The following is an 18,192-nucleotide window of genomic DNA, read 5'->3' on the forward strand; positions in this document are numbered from 1 at the left end:
ATTATATCCACCTGGCCCCACCCACTCAGCTCTCCAATTAATTAGCTCTGCCCCTTATTCCTTCTGTGACAAGGAACTTCAATCAGGGTTTATTTACATTATCCTTTTTGTGTGTGTGTGTGTGTGTGTGTGTGTGTGTGTGTGTGTGTGTAGTCTACCACTGTCCTGCTAGACTCCAGTGCTCAGCGTTCCAAAGCTCAGCTGAGTAAGAGCTGTCGCCGCCGCAGAGCCCCGCCCTCGCGAGCTGCTCGTCACAGCGCCGTGCTACCAGATAGCCTGGATATTACGACAGAGGAATGGAGATTTAAAGACTCAACAGGTACACTGTATACACACACACACACACGCACACACACACAAACACACACACTGTAAAATAAAAGTCTAAAGCGTATGTCTGCTCTCCATCTGTGTGTAGAGGATAAACCCGACTCGGCGAAGCAGCAGGATGAAGAGTCGGATGAGGAGGAACCGACACGCTCAGCAGACGCTCGCACCTCCTCGTCCTCCGCCTCCTCCCAGTCTCAGAGGGTGTCGCTCTTCCCCGGCATGGACCCCTCTGCGCTCATGGTGAGACGAAACTTCCACCTCATTGTTTTCCCGTAACAGCGTGACCCCAAGTGTTTTTTTTATTCCTCTTACACCGCAGCAAAGGAACAACAATTAAGTTTTTTATTTACTAATGAATGAAAACTTGCTTGTTTGCCGACACTGGAGACTTCATACAATAATTAGATCACAACTTATTAGTTCACATTTCCGAATGAAGAACATTTTCTAAATTGTGCATGCTCAAAGACAAAAAACAGATAAATTACATTTGTAACACTTTATCGCCCCCTAGTGGTGAAAACCTTCAGAAACTGTTAAACTTTCTTTTTTTCATTGTGTGTGTGTGTGTGTGTGTGGGTGTTAGGCCCAGCTGAAGAAGAGAGGAGAGTCAGAGAGTCAGACAGACGGCCCGTCTCCAGCACAGCTGTCCCGCTCCCCTAAATCACCCTTCCTGGGCCGAGCGTCGCGGGTGCTGCCCCCTGTTGGTGGTAAAGAGAACGGGTGAGTCACACAGATGGCGTGTTCGGAATAAGCGACATTTACACTTGATTGGTTTCTTAATCTACAACTTTGACTTAAGTTGTGCATGAGTTTGTGTGTGTGTGTGTGTGTGTGTGTCTGTGTATTGTTCTACAATCAGCTGATGAGTTTTCTGCAGATGCTCTCGCGTTGCTCATGAGCACTTTTCGTGTTTTTTCGTCTTTAGGGAAGAGTCGTCGTCTCCTCAGTGGCTGAAGGAACTCAAGACAAAGAAACGCTTCAGTCAAATCGAGAGCGACAGCTAGAACGCAACATGTAAGTAACGCACTCTTTATCGTCTCTTCATGTTCGTCTGTCTGCTCCTCGGTCGTGGTGTGTTTAGTTTTACGCTAGAGCTGTGTGTCCGGATCCTCGCTCGCCGGCCTGACCGGAGCCAGAGATCAGATTAAAAACAGGTTTTTGGCTCAATGTTTAGCTCTGTGGGGAGGAATAAAGTGTTTTTCTCCCTTTTTTTCATGGATGTTTATTGATGCCAGAGTGTCACCCAGGGACAGAAAGTAAACAGAACGGCTCGACAAAGCCGAGTGAAAAGACGCCAGCGTGCACGTTCAGTGCCGCTTTTGACAACATCTGTGCCGTAGCTCCGGCGCAGGACTGTGACAGAGTTTCAGTAAAACGTTTCTTAATTGTTTCCTTGTGCTTTGTCTGTCCTGCAGGATGCCTTATATATGGAGAGTGTGTAGCTGTGATGAAACAAGCCTTAACCTTTGACCCCGGCATTGATGGGACCTTTGCTGCTGCTGATGACATCATCGTTCACCTCGCGTTTCTCTGTGCTCCTCCCATTGGCCGAGGCGTCACACGTGCATGGTGCCTTTTTAGGAGATCTGCGACTGACAAGAAGAGATCTGTGTGTGTGTGTATGTGTGTGTGTGAGTGAGAGAAAGAGAACGTGTGTCGGAGTGTGTGTTTGGTCTTTTCCTGTGAGAGGATTCCCTGTTGCATAGAGCCACTTTATCGAACCCAACACTTCCTGGTTTGTGATGTCATCAGGAAGAACACGGTTGACGGGACCACACAGACGCGTACGACCAGGAACCGCTCGTACGCCTGGAGCGCGGCCTTTTACTCCGTCGCTCATTTTTATTTTACCTTTTTTTTTTGTCCATTTATTGACTTTTTTTTTTTTCTCCGCTTGGTGGGTTTCGGTGTCGCACACGCGTCTCTGTAGGATGCCTTTACTTTTGTTTCTGTTGTTTGTTGTCTATAATCCGCGGCTAAACGATGGCTGCACTGACTCTCGAGCAGTATAGAAGCAAGTGTTTAGGAGTTTTTAAAAAAATCGTTAAAATGTAATCATGGGTTTTGTTTTAAAGGTTTAAAGAAGGCATTTGGACAAAAACACAGAAATAATGCATTATATATACTTATATATGAATCTATTTTTAAAGAATCTTCTTTAACCCTCGGTTTATCCGTCTTGGTGGCGGCATCCAGGAGAGATTTTTCTCGTTTAAAAAATAAATAAATAAAAATATGATTACATGAAATATGCGGGAAGATACACAAAGGCTGTGACTGACGCCTCTGAACACGCCCTCGTTAGTAACCGGTCATCAGTCGACTGGGTACACCACCGTCCGTACAGCGCGGGTTCTTCTGCTTTACATCACACAATAATCTCTATAACCATGCTACGTTTGTGTATTATAATTAACCGCCATGCTAATAGATATTTAGTTTAAATCATAATCATTCCTGCTTCATTTCGGGGTGGACAAATCACACACTTCTCAGCGTTCCCATCGCACAAGTGAGAACTATATACACATGATTGAGCCTAGCGAAGTACAGTGGGCTAGTTTAGCTAGTTAGCCACACAGATTCGCATTCATGTTACTACCGAGTCGGGTTTCTGATGCGCCATGTTGTGTTTGTGTCCAAATCAAAACCCAACGTCAGGAAGTCACATAAAAGACATAAAAGAAGAAATTCTTCTCATGATGTCCGTATTTCTCACTCTGAAGGCGCTTGCTAGTTAGCCTGACTGCCAGAATCCGCATCTGAACTTGGCGTGTGGGATTCAGAACAAGTAGCTGGCGGTGTAGAGTCGTCGCTAGTGTAGTGAGCTTACTTGTCCGCTGTGATTAAAATGAAATGTGTAAATAAATAGGGCACGGAGGGCCTGTTCTTCCCCCTGGATGACGATTTGTCCACTTCTGCAAATGTTTCTGACATTTTTGACATTTTAAATCAAACGAGTTTCTTTTACAGCTGTGTGTTTTTATATCGAGCCATTTAGACAAACATTCCATTACAGAATAATCTATTTTATGCATTTTTCATCTTTAGCTTAGCACGGCTAGTGTAGCTAACACCTAATCCTATCGTATCCATGCACAGTTGCACACACACACACAGCACAAATAAAAACACTTTTTGTAAAATAGGAGTTGTTTCACCACTATAAGCCCCGCCTATAAACTTTAAAGATGGTGTTTCACCAGAGCCAGGATGTTAAATAATTGAGTAAAAGTTTTTAGCAGACATTCAGTTATTAAGTGAGCGAACTGCACGTACAATCATTTATTTCAATCATGCTAGCTGCTTGCTTTAACAACAGGCCAAAAAAAGCGATCATTAGTGATGTTGCACAATCAGAGCGGACCTCGCTGTCGCCCCGCGTGCTGTTCCAGTGAGCGTTAATCGCTGAAATCTGGTGTTCCGTCTTCTTCACTGTGTCCTGACATGCAGAAAAGAACCCCCCCCCCCATCCCCCCCGTAATGAACACCAGGACTGCGCGACTGCCCGCTGTGTGAAGCATGTTCGGATGTGGAGAGAGTGTGAGTGTAGCGTGGCGTGCGAGTCTTCTCCTTGTGTTTTTGTCCATTCATGGGAAATTCGTCTGTATTTTATAATTTTACAGTAAAGATGTTTATTGCACTGTGTTGTTAAACCGGTGGTTATGACTGTAAATTCATAATAAAATTTACAATAAATTTATTTTCATGGCTGCCACTTTTAATGGGAGTGTTATTATGTAATATTGAGTTATTCATCTTGTTCAGGGTCTGAAATGTTCTACACACTTACTTTTCCTTTTTAAAAAACAACAACAATAATAACCGCCTCCCACTGTGTGTCGTTCTGTCGGAGACGAACACTGAAGCAGTTTAAGAAAGATGTTTTTGTAACAGCTGTTTCTGTTTTAATTCCGTCTGCTTTACTGGGTCTAAGGCACACTGGACACGCCTCCTTCCAATAAGACTATAACGCGCAAAGACCACACTGTCAGTTTGACTGATGCACACAGGCCACGGCTTCTTCTCTAAGACTGACACAGGCCACGCCTCCTTCACTGGGACTAATGCAAAGACACCACAACTTTACTTGGAGGGATGCATAAAGGCCATGCCTTTTTTACTAGTAATGATTCATAGAGGCCACGCCTTCTTTACTAGTTATTAATCACAGAGGCCACGCCTTCTTTACTGGTAATGATTCACAGAGGCCACGCCTTTTTTACTAGTAATAAATCACAGAGGCCACGCCTTCTTTACTGGTAATGATGCACAGAGGCCACGCCTTTTTTACTAGTAATAAATCACAGAGGCCACGCCTTCTTTACTGGTAATGATGCACAGAGGCCACGCCTAACTGACAGGAAAATTGTGTTTCACATCTTAAGCAGAGATCTGAATAGCTTTCCTTACTCTTGCTAGTTTGGACACATTTCTGTTCATTTTTTAATTACATAAGACTCTTTTATAAGACTTTTTAAAGGTTCCAACAGACTATTTTAAAATCCTATCAATTACACGCTTTATAGAGATTATTATACACTCTATATCATATGAAAATCCTGAATTACACATTACTACGTTTTAAATTGTTGTAAAATTGAAATAAAACACACACACACACACACACACACACACATTGTGCTGTTACTAGGAGGTGAAACTAGCAGAACAAACATGAGCTTGAACATGTTCTGGTTTGCGCAACATTGCTGTAAATTTATATTTTAGACATGACCTCAATATCAGGCAGCTGCAGCAGAAAACAACCTGCTAATGCTAAAGTAAAAGTCCTGATGAAAGATGAGAAAAAAAATCAGGAAAACCTATAGCTGAGTCATAAAGACACATCTTCAGTTCATCAAGACATCTGTCCATTTTCGATCTTTCTTTTGAATCGCTGATATTCGAGCAGGAAACGTGGCAGATGTATTTAATTAGAGTTCGCGTTGTTGTTTTTCTCTTGTTTGCCTAAATAAGCGCGAGGTTATGTAAGGATTTGGTAACTTTAGGATTAACATGTAGCTCATGAAGTCCTGGCATAAACTTGTAGAGCAACGAATGCAGCTGATTTGTGTTTATGACTTAGTTGTTGTCTTTTTCTTTTTTTTTTTTTGTAAAATTTGTTATTCTGCAGAAATGTATCACAGTACACAAAAACACTGGCTGAAACGTTCCTGCACGGAATGAAAGCTCCAAACTGGCTCATGTAACTCGTAAAGCAAAACGCTTTTATTTATTCATTCAGCAAGTGGCACACGGAATCACTGACACTTTCTGTCATCATGGGAATCATCATGAGGAAGAGGAGGATGTGGAGAGGAGAGATGAAGGGAGGAGTGGAAGCTCAGTTGGAGGTGTGGAACGCCCCTCTCTGGTGCCACTGCATGTCACGGATCCGCCTGACCGACTGGATCTGAGGCACCTGAGCCCCGAATTCAGAATTCTCCTTATACTCGCCCTTCTCAAACAGATACTGGTACCCTCTGTATCCGGGGTACTGATAAGCCACCCAGCTGTAAGTGAGACAGCAGAGGAAACGGGGAAACGTCTCAGGAAAAGTGCTTCAGTCCTCTAATGCTACAGCAGTCTGACAACATTTTATTACAATTATTGTTAATTTTTGCAAAACTACCTCCTGTTCTTAAATGGTTGCTTGTCATGTTAGCCAAAACTCCCAAACTGGTAATAACTAACCCCACATGGAACATGTCTGATGATCAGGTACTCACGTGCCGCTCTGCACTCGCACTGAGGAAACCTTCTCCTGGTAGCCGTGAGCGTGGAAACTCGGCACGTCATCGTCTATGATCTCAATCTTCTTTCCTGCAAAGTTGGGATTCTCGTACATCACGATCTTGTGCTCCTGGGTGTCCTGAACCAAGGCAGAACAGAGAGAAGGAGTGTGAAGGGGAGCGGCTCGGTGGAAGCTGAGCAAGTTTTCTTATTTGTCTGGATGTTATTTACCACTTTGATGGGGCGGAAGGAGAGGACGCAGTCACTGCGCCGGCTGTTGGTCCAGGCATCCCAGCGAGGATACTCGCCCTTCTCCAGCACATACTGCTCACCCTTACAGCTGGGCTGCTCGTACCCCACCCACCTACACATATGTTTCCCAGAAGAAGTTATGATATTTCACACATTTTCCCAGACCTTAATAGATTACTATTTCTCAGTTTGCATAATCATCCGTATGTACCAACACACACACACTCACGGTCCACACAGCACCAGTATCGAGCCAACTTTCTCCACGCCCGCCTCTTGCAGGTTGTTACAGGGCCCAGTCAGCTCATGGCAGCGACCTTGGAAGTTCTCCTGTTCGTAGATGATCAGCTAAAAGACAGGATGAGAACAAACCTTCAGTTTTCCGTTAACAGCGTATCATAAAAGACGTTAGATCCATGGTCGTGTGAGGACACCTTGAAACTGCTGGATGCAGGATTCTGTTGTTTGGATGTAGGGTTCTGGTGATCGCTTGCCATGGTGAACCAGGAGAGGTGTGATGAGCTTTAAAACAAAGCTGACATGTTAGACACGTTCACATGCAGGATACTATAAATTAAGTTGATTATTTTTCTACAACAGCATGTCCCTGAGTTTTATTCCCCTAACACCACAGCAGTTTGATAAGGACTGGCGGTCTCTCCACAGCAGACCATTCTCCGATCTGCACACCACTGGGCACAGCTTTTATGTCGGATGCCCATGCTGGTGCGACCCTCCCATTTTATCCAGACTTGAATTCGCCACTTCATCCAGTGGCCGGGGTTTGGGTGGGAATCAGTGTTTATGTTCTTGGTTACTTTATAGCAGTTATAAACAGCATCTTTTTTTCTCTCAAAACAAGTCTCTCGCAGCACGTCATGTAAAGATGCGTGGACTTTTTTAGTAACTCCTTAAATAATCAACTTCATAAATGTTCAAAAATAACCTTCTCTTTAGTTTCGTCATATCAGACGTTTTAGTCTGTTTATTATTAACGTTGCGTCTGCTCCACACATCTCAGTGAATGAGTTGTTGCTATGGAAACGATAATAAATCAAAACAAGCGCATTAATAGCCTTTAAACCTGTATTACTGTCAGGGTTGCGGTTATAGATTATATTTAATCAACATGATACATAGTGTATGCAATATAATCTATGATGGTCTCTTACCAGCTCCGGGATGTTGCCAGTCAGTTTCCAGTGGGATGGGAGCTGAATATATATACACGAGCGCCCAGAGCTGGAAACCTTCCCAAAACACACTCATAATCAGGGCCGAATAGCGTGTGTGTGTAGTGCGGTTAAGCGAAATGTGCCAAAACATTCTCTCAAATCAACACCCCTCCACATCTCTCCCCTCTTTTTTAATACCCCTGCAAAGTTATTTCATTAGGTGTCAGTTTGGTCCAGACGTTCTTTGTTCATTATGCCATGAATCAGCAGCAACCGTGCCAAGAGTGTGAGCTTTACAATGAGACAAAGCTGCAAATGTGTGGACATGTGGAAAGAGGGAGAGAGAGAAAGAGAGAGAGAGAATATTTATAGTACATTTCCATGGGCTTCAATCTGGGATAATTTTTATATCTTTTTCTTTAAAAATTGTTGATTTAAAAAGAGAAATTTTAAAAAAGGTTTAGTTTAAACTCTTCCACGGTTCAGAAGTTTCCAGGTTTTTAATGTCGTCTTTAATTCCCAGACAGCTCAGGAGCCCAGTGCACTCGTTAAACTGGGCAGAAGATTTATTTATTTACACAAAGCTGATTTTATTAATCCCTGCATTCATTTCTCCTTCAATTTTCACCAAAAATTTTTTGTCTTTTTGCAAACATTTCACATTTCACCCATCTAGGCCAAAAAATTTTTTTATTATTTTTTTTAGATATGTTACATTTGTAATGTTTTTTTTTAATTGTGTGTTCATATTATTACACCATGCACTTCTCGCTTACAGATGCAGATGTTTAAAATATATATTTTTAAGTTAAGCTATTTTTAAAAGTTTTTCTTCATACCAACAAAGGAGGGGAAAAGAAAAAAAAGATTTTTTAAAAAAGTTTAATAAAACATTTATTATTTTAAATAAAAACAATTACTTTGCTATATTGCTTTAATAAAATAATTATAAAAATAAATATAATCATGGAAAAAGTGATATTTTTTTAAACTTCTTCTTATAAACAACTGTCTGTTTGTAATCTAGAACAGATTTATTATTTCATGACCACAATACAATTTTGCTTTGGCAAATTTGCTTTTCAAACATTTTTCAGAATATGAAACACACACACACACACACACACACACTGTGCCATTATGTGTTTCAGAGTGGCTCATATAACATGTAAGGAATAAAACCTAACAAGATGTGGAAAGTGGAAAATAATACAGTGTGCTGAAACAGAGTCAGTGTTACACCCTTAGAGCTGATTATTTACCTCCCAACTACACACCTCGGAGTGTTTTACTAACTCAACAGAAGTGCAAGTACAATTTTTTATAGATAGATAGATAGATAGATAGATAGATAGATAGATAGATAGATAGATAGATAGATACTTTATTGATCCCTAAGGAAATTCCAGAAATAGTCGAGACAGTAACACACTGGCAGGTTGTAGATGTGATTACACACTGTATATCGTAAACATATACAGTATACAGAGGGTGAGAATGTAAGACTTGACCAGAGGTTACTAGTGCAATATAAAAAACAACAACAACAACAACAACAACAAAAAAGCTACAAGAGATATCAGAAGCATATAAATAAAGCATATAAGTCACAAGTAAAACAATGGCAGACAGCGCAAAATAGTAGAAATTGTGCAAAGAACTTAGTTAGCTTTAATTTTTTTTTTTATAGGAAAATAGAAAATGACACATTATACTTTGTGTCCAGTAAGATTTACATTTCATGTTAGTTTATATTCTCACTACCATTTTAGCAGCTACAAACATTTGTTCTCTTACTGGCTTCTGTTTATTTTCTTATGAAGTTAACGAATAAATAAATAAATACATTTTTCATGCTTTCGGCCAAAACAAGTTATCATATAACACAATTTTTCATAATACTTAATGCTTCTTATCTTCTGATCCATGCTTTGTTTTTTGTCAATATGGATATACATTTATATTTTCACATTAAACTTGACCAATTTAGATTTCACATGAAAACACATAAACCCGAAAAAGTGTATTGTTCTAAAACGCAAAAGTGTTAAGATATTGCAACATGAATTTGACATGGTTACAGACACTAGAGATTTGTTTTGCAGAAGCTTTTACCAAAAAAAAAAAACAATTTAAGCAACAACTTTTACAGGTCATATGCTTCTTACACCAATTTTAGTATCAATACTCATAAGAAAACATGAATAATTAATGTTTTAAATGATTATTGTTTAAAGAGAGACTAGTCACTTCCATGTTACATAAACTTCAGACATAGCTTAAGTGTATGCAACATTTTCTGCATTATACGTATAACATAAAATAATAATAATAATAATAATAATAATAATAATAATAATAATAAAATCAGCAACAATACTGTGTTTTGGCCGTAATCAATAAACCATAGAAAAGTCTTCTGTAAAAAAAACAAACCCTAAAGTCACAGCTTTACCTCTTTTAATCAACAACAACAACAACAACAACAAAATTTATTTTTAACCACTAATAATTGAACCACTTCTGACAATCAGTGCGCAGGACTCATCAGTGTACAGTACTGTAAAGCATTTCTGTGTCCTGCAGTTCAGCTGTACACTGCATTTCCACATGAGCGTTTATTCTGGTGTTTAATTAAATGTTATTGATGGTCTTAAAACAAACTAATCATAGCGTGTAATTTGTCTTAAGATCCATAGGTTGTGTAAACCCGGCTGCTCTGTATGTGTGTGTGTGTGTGTGTGTGTGTGTTATAACACGCTATAAGAGGTAATTAGGCAGTGCGCTGGGGTTAATGAGAGAGCGCGTGCTGCACCAGGCTGTAAATAGCAGTGAGGCGACACCAGCGCGCGCGGACGAGTCTCTGACTTTGATCTGTTTATTTTCTTATCCGCCCTGCAGATGGTCCGGATTCCTGAAAAGTCTCCGTTGGAGAAACGGGAGGAGGAGGAGGAGGCGGGGCGGTGTGTGTGGCTGCCCGTGTGCGCTCCAGCCCTCCCCGTGTTCCCCGGTGCGCTCTGCGCCTGAGACACCCGAGCTCCAGGTCCAGGCTGGTCCAGGCGTCAGAGAGAATTATTATTATTATTATTATTATTATTATTATTATTATTATCTTCGATTTAGCCATCTATTGCTCTCCCCCCTCCCCCCCCCAGTGCAGGGCAGTTGAGGCACACTCTGGGGCACAATGCTGCTGCTGCTGTTTGTTGTCCTCACACTGAGCTTTTCATGTGCGGAAAGTTTTCCCTCCTATAGATACGACGATCTGGATGACGACCTGACCGCCTTTGACTATTACCGCGCGGCGGAGGAGCTGGAGATGAGGAACGCGAGCGTGTGCGAGCAGTGCGTCCCGGAGCTGTGCCCGCCCGCGCGCGGCTGCAGCGCGGGGATCGTGCGCGACTCGTGCAGCTGCTGCTTCGAATGCGGGAACCTGGAGGGCCAGCCGTGCGACCCCGGGGACCGGAACGTCTACTACGGGCTCTGCGGAGAGGGACTCGAGTGTAAGAGCGACACAGGAGAGACGCAGGAGCCGGTGTGCGCGTGCGCGGCGCAGGAACCTCTGTGCGGCTCCGACGGTCAGACCTACATGAACCTGTGCAAATACAAGGAAGCAGCCTTCTCCAACCCGGGACTCGCCTCGAGCCACGGGCCGTGCAAGACCGGTATGAACGTCTTCTGCCTTATAGATGCTTCATATCCGTGTAATAACTTTCCTCCATATTTTGCAGGATTATAAGATTTAATATCAATTAACAAGATTGTGTGCAATATCAATTAATATTATGTGCAATACTACATGTCACTGTTGTTATGTGAATTCTCCATAAGCATTTGGTTTCTGCCAGGGGCGTTTCTAGGATTTTCAGTTAAGGGGGGCTCAGCCCCCATAGATGTTTAACACATATTTGGTTTGTTCAGAATCAGAACTCAAATGAGTCTTCTTAATCACACACGCTGTTTACCGTATACACCTTTTTCTATGTACAGGTACAATCAGAAAAATGTAACCAAAAACAGCATATAACTTACATTGATTAGCAATATAAACAACACACCTCTGAGGCTGGACAATGGAATAAACTGTGTGGGGGCCAATAATATCAAACATTTATCTGTTAATTCTTTGACAATACTGCTGCTTTTTGTTGGAAACTGGGAACCCAGTGTTAATGTTCCTGAGAGGCTGTGCTTTCAGAGAACTGAACTGTAGAACCGAACAGAGAACTGGAGATGGAAGGGGTTTTACAAGTCACATGGGAATGAGTAGGTCTCCAAATGAGCAGCAGGTAAGAATAGAACATCTTTATTTTTCATGTGACTTGAAAAACCTTCCATCTACAGTTAAATATAAATATTAAAACTTTGATCATTATGTTATCTAGTTTAATTTAGTGTTACATAAATAAGACAGTAGGTTCTCTATTCAACCCCTTAACATTTCATAGCTACTGGGCTATTTATTCAAATTCATTAATATAGACAAACATTGTTTTAATGTAAATAAACAAAGCATCTTTTCAATATAATTTTTTGTTCCTATTCATTAAAAAAGTAACTTTTTTTAAACCAAAGTGACAAAAACCTACTCTAAGGCTAATAAATGTTTTTTAGGATTTGGGACATTATTTAATACAATACAATATTTATTACAAATAAAGGACTTTTCTCTCTCTGTAAATCACACTGCTATACAGTTAAACCGAGTGCACTGAATGCTGTCTGTCAGTATTTTTTATCATTTATGTGTATAACTCTGTTAATGCCATATGCACTGTGTAATGTTTTATATAGACAGTTAGGTTTTCCAATTAAAACAGCGACGGCATGATTGTTGTATAAAGTAGACTATAGGTTCATGGAGTGTGTATTAGGGGCTTCATGTTCACTAGAGGAAACAGGTGGTGTGATGAGGGTGAACACAGCGAAGATTTAACTGATTAATCCCTCAGGACATTTAGTAAACTGTATTTATGAGAAAGGACTGATGCAGATAGAAGAATTTATCGAAAAACACTTGCCTTAATCCTCCCTCTGTGATGGTGAATTAAAGACCCGCTGAAAGACGGGGAGGAGCCGAAGGAGCCGAAGTCTGCTGCTGCTTTCATATGAAATTTAAAGGGGACGCTGGGCGACCAGCAATGTGTGTGAAGTTTATGGAGAATTTTTAGGGGCGGCTAAGTAAATAGCCTAGCGACGCCCTTGGTTTCTGGAACTCTACTGCTACCGTTTATTGCATTGTATTTTGTTGGTTGTTGCATTCTACTTTTGTCTATCTTATGTCTAGTTTGTAGATTTTTTCTTTTTCTTTTTTTTTATTACTTAATTTCATTGCATGTACAGTGCATCTAAAAAAGTATCCACAGCGCATCACTTTTTCCATATTTTGTTATGTCACAGCCTTATTCTAAAATGGATTAAATTCATTTTTTCATCAGAATTCCACACACAACACCCCATAATGACAACATGAAAAAAGTTTACTTGAGATTTTTGCAAATTTATAAAAAAAAGAGAAAGCACATGTACTTAAGTATTCACAGCCTTTCCCATGAAGCTCAAAATTGAGCTTCATAGAACACATCTTTTAATTCCTTTGACTTCACGCTTGAAGTTATTGCTTCATGCATGAAGTCAATGACTTCGAACATTGACTTGAAATGAATGCTACATTCCTTTGACTTCATGCTTGATTTGAGCTTTTTTGAGCAATTTTGAGCTTTAAGTCAAACGCTGTGAACACTTATGTACGGTACATGTGCTTTCTCAATTTTTTTTTTTTAATACATTTGCAAAAATCTTAAATAATTCTTTTTTTCATGTTGTCATTATGGGGTGTTGTGTGTAGAATTCTGAGGGAAAAAATTAATTTAATCCATTTTAGAATAAGGGTCTGACATAACAAAATGTGGAAAAAGTGATGCGCTGTGAATACTTTCCGGATGCACTGTATACTTCTTTAGTCTCTGGCACAAGAATTACCTCCGGGATTATCAGAGAATATTTTTCTAACTGTTAAAAAGTCACTGAGTTTACGGCACAGTAAAACTTACTATAGCTTAAGAAGGATAAATTGCATGTTGTCGGAAGCAATTAGTCTCACTGTGCGGTATGGTGATGTAGTGGTTAGCACTTTTGCTTTGCAACTCCAGGGTCTGAGTTCAATTCCTGTCTCTGTGTGCAGTTCTCCTCGTACTTGGTCTGTTTCCTTCCACCAAGACCTGCAGATTAGGCTAATTTGCATTCCCAAATTGCCCCTGGTGTGTGAGTATGTGTGTGTGTGTGCTCTGCGATTGATGGGCACCCTTTCCAGGGTGTATCCCTTCTCGTGCCCTGAGTCTTCTGGGGACTGGGTCCAGGCCCCCCCTCCAGGACTCTAAATGCAGGGTAAATTGGTATAGACGATGAGTGAGAGTGAGTGAAACCACGTGTAACACAGCACTGTCATCACTCTGATGACACAGTTGTGCAAGTTACCTTGCTGTGTTAAAAACACATTCTGTGGTTGACGATGGAATGCAATAAATGAGCTTCCTCTGTGTATTATTTTCTTTTTCAATAATAATTATGTCAGGCATCTAACTCAATTACAGGTGATTCAGGAATTCTTTTTTCTATTATTCCTTGTTGTTTGTCCATTTCTTTTTTAGTCCTCATGACCTTTGAGCTTATACTAAACATTCTCTTACAAATGTTTTTCTCACCAAACTTTTTAACTGTCTGTTTGGGAATTTCGGACATTCTGAAGCCTGTAATTTTCCTGCTGGCTTTCAGGGGAAGATTTATGACCTTTGAACAACTGCAAAGCAGCCAGAATTACACAAGTAGCTTTAGAGAGGAAATAGCTTGTGAACATGATCCCTTGTCTAATCTCTCGGTCTTTTTATATATCTTTCTTTGTGTTAAGTTCCTATCATCAAAGTCCCTCCACGTAACATGGTGAACGTGACCGGAAGCAGTGCAGTGTTTTTGTGCGAAGTCTTTGCCTTCCCTATGGCGTTGGTGGAATGGAGGAAAGAAGGAAAGGAGGATATTTTGCCTGGTGATGATCCTCATATCTCCGTGCAGGTTAACATTTTAAAATATTATGTGCATATCTTTTCATTTAATCTAGGATATAAAAAATGTCTATATGTACTCACATGCGCCTTCTCCTACATAGTCCAGAGGAGGTCCTCAGAAATACGAGCTCTCTAGCTGGCTGCAGATTGAGGACGCGACTCGGGTGGATTCGGGTACCTACAGATGCATCGCCAAGAATAGCCTGGGCAATGTCTCATCCACTGTAGTGCTGGGGATATTACCACCAGGTATCAGGCTCCCACAATAAACAAGTCTTTACACTTTGCATTATTTTAAGATAGAATTTGCTCTCACAAAGAAAAAATTACAAATTGTTAAATAATTCTTTGATTTCATTTGAACCGCATGGTGTGACATGGATTTTAGTTAGTGACCTGGTAACCCAGTGTAAGGATCTTTCCAAAGATGTAAACTTCAAAGCACTTTTGTAAGTTGCTCTGCATAAGAGTGTTTGCTACATGTAAAGTTTAGTGTGATGACAATGTCTGAAATGTTTGATTAAAGTTCTGGAGTGATCATTGCTACGAATTTCATTTAAAGGCTAGCTAAAGAATGAGGGATAGGGTAACACTGGATTCAAGACAGCATCAAATATGCTGGAACTGCATAAACTGGAAATGGAGAAACATAAATGATTATGGCAGAGGACAAAAAAAACTGCACCTTTGTTACCTCAAGTTTACTTAAAAAAAACAACGTATTGTATACTTTTACCAAGCCAAAAGAAGTACTTCACCTTTTACCTTCATCTTGTTTCCTCAAGGCAAAACTATTATACTGATGGTTTCTGTGTGTTTATGAGATCCTGGTCTCTGCATGATGAGTGAGGCATATTTAGAATGGTGTTATTTTCTTTATTCACCATTTTACAATTAGATGATCTTTATTATATCATTTGACCAATTTGTCAAGAAATATCATCATCATCTCATACAGTGTGATAGATCATTTATTAGTCTTAAAAGATCACTGAAATCATATAGTGTAAATGACATTTTAAAGATGTTGATCTAACAAACAGTGTTTCATTTTTTCCTAGATGAGATGTCTGCTTATTTAGAAGAAAGCATGAAAGAGTCGATGGGATACGATCCGATTAGAGACTATGATGGAAACTACTATTGAACCACTTGAGAGCTAAAATGTTTTTTCAACTAAAGACTTGAAAAGCTCTACTGAAAACCAAAACCACCTCCTGTGTCCACACAAGGCTTGACATCTGGACTCACATTAGGAGCACAGAGAGAACATGACGCAGCTTATTGACATAAAAGAAAAATACACATCGGATCTAAACAAAAAAAAGCACCTGATAATGATAGAGCATCCCAGATAGTTTTAATCAGAATATAAGGGATGATATTTCTTTTGTTTAATCTGCTGCTCTTTACATTTCCTCCTGTGATTTAAGCTATAAAACATAACTTCTCCGGGGAAAAGGAACATAGAGCACATTCCAGACACTCTGTAACTCTTTATTGAGTCTCCAGTTTCATGTGTCTTTTGAATACCAAATCATAACATATCCCTTCCTTGGGTTTATATATTTTTCCATATGTGGCATCCCTCCGTTTGTGTGCACGATGGCTAAATTCATTCCTGGAGGGAGAAGAGTTGTCTGCAGCTGGTTTTATTTAAGAGCTGCTGTCTCAAAGCCTGAGAATAGACATCATATTTTGCATAAAAAAGAATCATCTTGTTTGATAAAAATGAGCTACAAGGCTAAATACAGGTTAACTTTGATATGGTAATATTTCCCTTTCTTCAGCTGAGTGGTCAGATGACTACTTTTAAATTATAAGGCTGTGGAAAGGGAGATTTTTTTTTTCTCCTTGATTCAAATTAGATATGGGCCCTATTTATTATGTTTATGTTATTGCATACCTTGCTTAGTTTTTAATGTACTGTATGAAGTTATATTTATATAAAGAGGCCATTTTGACATACAGGAGATTTTCTGCTCAGGTTCAGTTCAATACATGACAGTACAGTATATATTTAGTAGGACAGAATTCTTATTTACTTATATTTTAATGCCTGTACCATTTTACAATAAAACAAAGTCAAAACCTGTCTTATTTGTTTGTCCTTTGTAATGTATTTTATCCACAGTCAGGACAAAAATACTCCAGTGGGCTAGTTTTGTTGCGGTTTTGTTGATGGGGTTTGTTTTTTTTCATATCTAATCCCAAAGCAATATTTAAGCGACACTGTTAACACTTGAGAACATGCTCTGCCCTTAAAGGTGGATACGATTTCTGCACCATTGTAGGACATACGGTAGGACCCCCTTTCTTCTGAGATTCTGATTAGAACCATAACAGTAGAACCTACTCGCCTCTGTGGAATCACTTCATTCCATTACAGTTTCTGTCAGACTTGTACCGAAAACTGGAGAAGTAATTTGGTAGTTGGAACCGGGCCCAGAAGCAGGAGCAAGGGGCTTCCCTGTTTTCCTAAAACATTCAAAAATGTCCTGTACTTGAAAAGACATTACTGGCACAGACAGGAGTGCAGTTCACTTCCACACATGCATTAAAATGAATGAGCGAAGGATTAGTCTGTGTCCTGTTAGAAAGAGCTAAAAAAGAAAATTAAACAATGTGTAAAAGTGGAGTGTAAATTGACTCCGCTTTTTTTGCTTGGGGTGAACATTCCATGGAATCACAAGCAACTAGTGCATAATTTCTGTAGAGCTCATTCTGCCACATGGTAGCCATTGGGAATTACCTCCAGACTCTGCACCAGAACAGGGTCTGTAACTATTTCCAGACATTAATTTCTTTATGTTGGCTATTTATATGTCTTTCAAAAAAAAAAAAAAAAAAAAATGCTCAAATGGATTAACAAGGGGACAGAACAATGTGTGATATAGGTGAATATTCAGAGATTCGTCCAGACCTAAAAAAAAAAAGACCTAAAATAAGAAATAAAAAATATTATCCTATGCAAAAGAAATTTGAAGCAAAGACCTCACACAGCTTCTTCCTTCCAATCCAAGGAGGAATATGGAGACAGTTAGGCAACTGTTTGATTTCTAACAGACCAATTGTTTATACTGAAGCAAACTTAGAAACCAACTGCAACATCCTAATATGGCTTTGATTTAAAAAAATGTAAGCAATATTGAAGAAAGTGAGTTAAATGTAGAAAAAGTAGAAAGCACAAAAGACTACCACTACAACAAAGCTTTACCATTTATTATTCAATTTATTTCAGGATTGTTTGCGTAGTGCTTCTACGTATAAATATCCAGGTGTAGAATTAGATCCCATGAAGAAGTGAGAATAAATGCTCTTAAATGACATGAGAATTAATAATAAGCATTGAGAGAGAATGGCAATTCAAAGTCAAAAAGACAATGAGACATTTCCAAACTAAACAACCCTGCGACTCAACTGAAAATGAGAAAATCTTCTGCGGCCCACCCATCCATTTAAATTATTTTTTAAATTGATTTTTAAGCAAAATAAAAAAAAAAAACATGCAATATAAATTGCGTTTCAAGTATGTCAAACTCATGTACATAGATACTCAAGTATATTTACAGTATGTAGAAAGCTGGGTCATATTACATTATCATATTATTTTTTCTAAAGTGAGGCAAGAGACA

General features: G+C 39.6%; 3 protein-coding genes across 5 annotated transcripts in view; 2 read left to right on the forward strand and 1 right to left on the reverse strand.

Moving 5' to 3' along the window:
- The window catches only part of si:ch73-138n13.1 (calponin homology domain-containing protein DDB_G0272472), a 39,864-nt gene extending 35,817 nt beyond the window's left edge, over positions 1 to 4,047 (forward strand). For both annotated transcript variants that reach the window (XM_053503542.1, XM_053503543.1), the window contains exons 9-13: positions 154 to 319; positions 419 to 570; positions 917 to 1,053; positions 1,259 to 1,347; positions 1,749 to 4,047. In XM_053503542.1, the coding sequence (XP_053359517.1) occupies positions 154 to 319; positions 419 to 570; positions 917 to 1,053; positions 1,259 to 1,337 (534 nt within the window). In that variant the 3' untranslated portion in view covers positions 1,338 to 1,347; positions 1,749 to 4,047. The remainder of the gene's footprint in view (positions 1 to 153; positions 320 to 418; positions 571 to 916; positions 1,054 to 1,258; positions 1,348 to 1,748) is intronic.
- Positions 4,048 to 5,588: 1,541 nt separating this feature from the next.
- crybb2 (crystallin, beta B2) lies at positions 5,589 to 12,606 on the reverse strand. Of its 2 annotated transcripts, none has more exons than XM_053503149.1 (6): positions 12,518 to 12,606; positions 6,756 to 6,843; positions 6,551 to 6,669; positions 6,301 to 6,433; positions 6,066 to 6,208; positions 5,589 to 5,849 (listed from the first exon to the last, which is right to left on the reverse strand). In XM_053503149.1, exons 2-6 carry the CDS (start codon positions 6,816 to 6,818, stop codon positions 5,681 to 5,683), a joined length of 627 nt encoding a protein of 208 aa, XP_053359124.1. In that variant the 5' UTR covers positions 6,819 to 6,843; positions 12,518 to 12,606; the 3' UTR covers positions 5,589 to 5,680. The 2 variants fall into 2 exon arrangements, with proteins under 2 accessions (XP_053359124.1, XP_053359125.1); XM_053503150.1 differs by lacking the exon at positions 12,518 to 12,606 and adding an exon at positions 7,494 to 7,546.
- On the forward strand, positions 10,220 to 16,646 carry kazald3 (Kazal-type serine peptidase inhibitor domain 3). The gene is made up of 4 exons (XM_053503148.1): positions 10,220 to 11,161; positions 14,404 to 14,564; positions 14,659 to 14,806; positions 15,619 to 16,646. Exons 1-4 carry the CDS (start codon positions 10,684 to 10,686, stop codon positions 15,702 to 15,704), a joined length of 873 nt encoding a protein of 290 aa, XP_053359123.1. The 5' UTR covers positions 10,220 to 10,683; the 3' UTR covers positions 15,705 to 16,646.
- The last annotated feature ends 1,546 nt before the right edge of the window (positions 16,647 to 18,192 follow it).

Source organism: Clarias gariepinus, chromosome 9 (genome assembly GCF_024256425.1).
Source record: "Clarias gariepinus isolate MV-2021 ecotype Netherlands chromosome 9, CGAR_prim_01v2, whole genome shotgun sequence".
NCBI lineage: Eukaryota > Metazoa > Chordata > Actinopteri > Siluriformes > Clariidae > Clarias > Clarias gariepinus.

Bases quoted from the DNA above. Each gene is read 5' to 3' on its own strand.
- crybb2 (XM_053503149.1), bottom strand. From the start codon at position 6,818: ATGGCAAGCGATCACCAGAACCCTACATCCAAACAACAGAATCCTGCA. The intron at 6,670-6,755 runs GTGTCCTCACAC...CCTGTCTTTTAG, and splicing joins CTGCATCCAGCAGTTTCAAG to CTGATCATCTACGAACAGGA. The intron at 6,209-6,300 runs GTAAATAACATC...GCCTTGGTTCAG, and splicing joins CCTTCCGCCCCATCAAAGTG to GACACCCAGGAGCACAAGAT.
- kazald3 (XM_053503148.1), top strand. From the start codon at position 10,684: ATGCTGCTGCTGCTGTTTGTTGTCCTCACACTGAGCTTTTCATGTGCG. The intron at 11,162-14,403 runs GTATGAACGTCT...CTTTGTGTTAAG, and splicing joins CCACGGGCCGTGCAAGACCG to TTCCTATCATCAAAGTCCCT. The intron at 14,807-15,618 runs GTATCAGGCTCC...ATTTTTTCCTAG, and splicing joins GCTGGGGATATTACCACCAG to ATGAGATGTCTGCTTATTTA.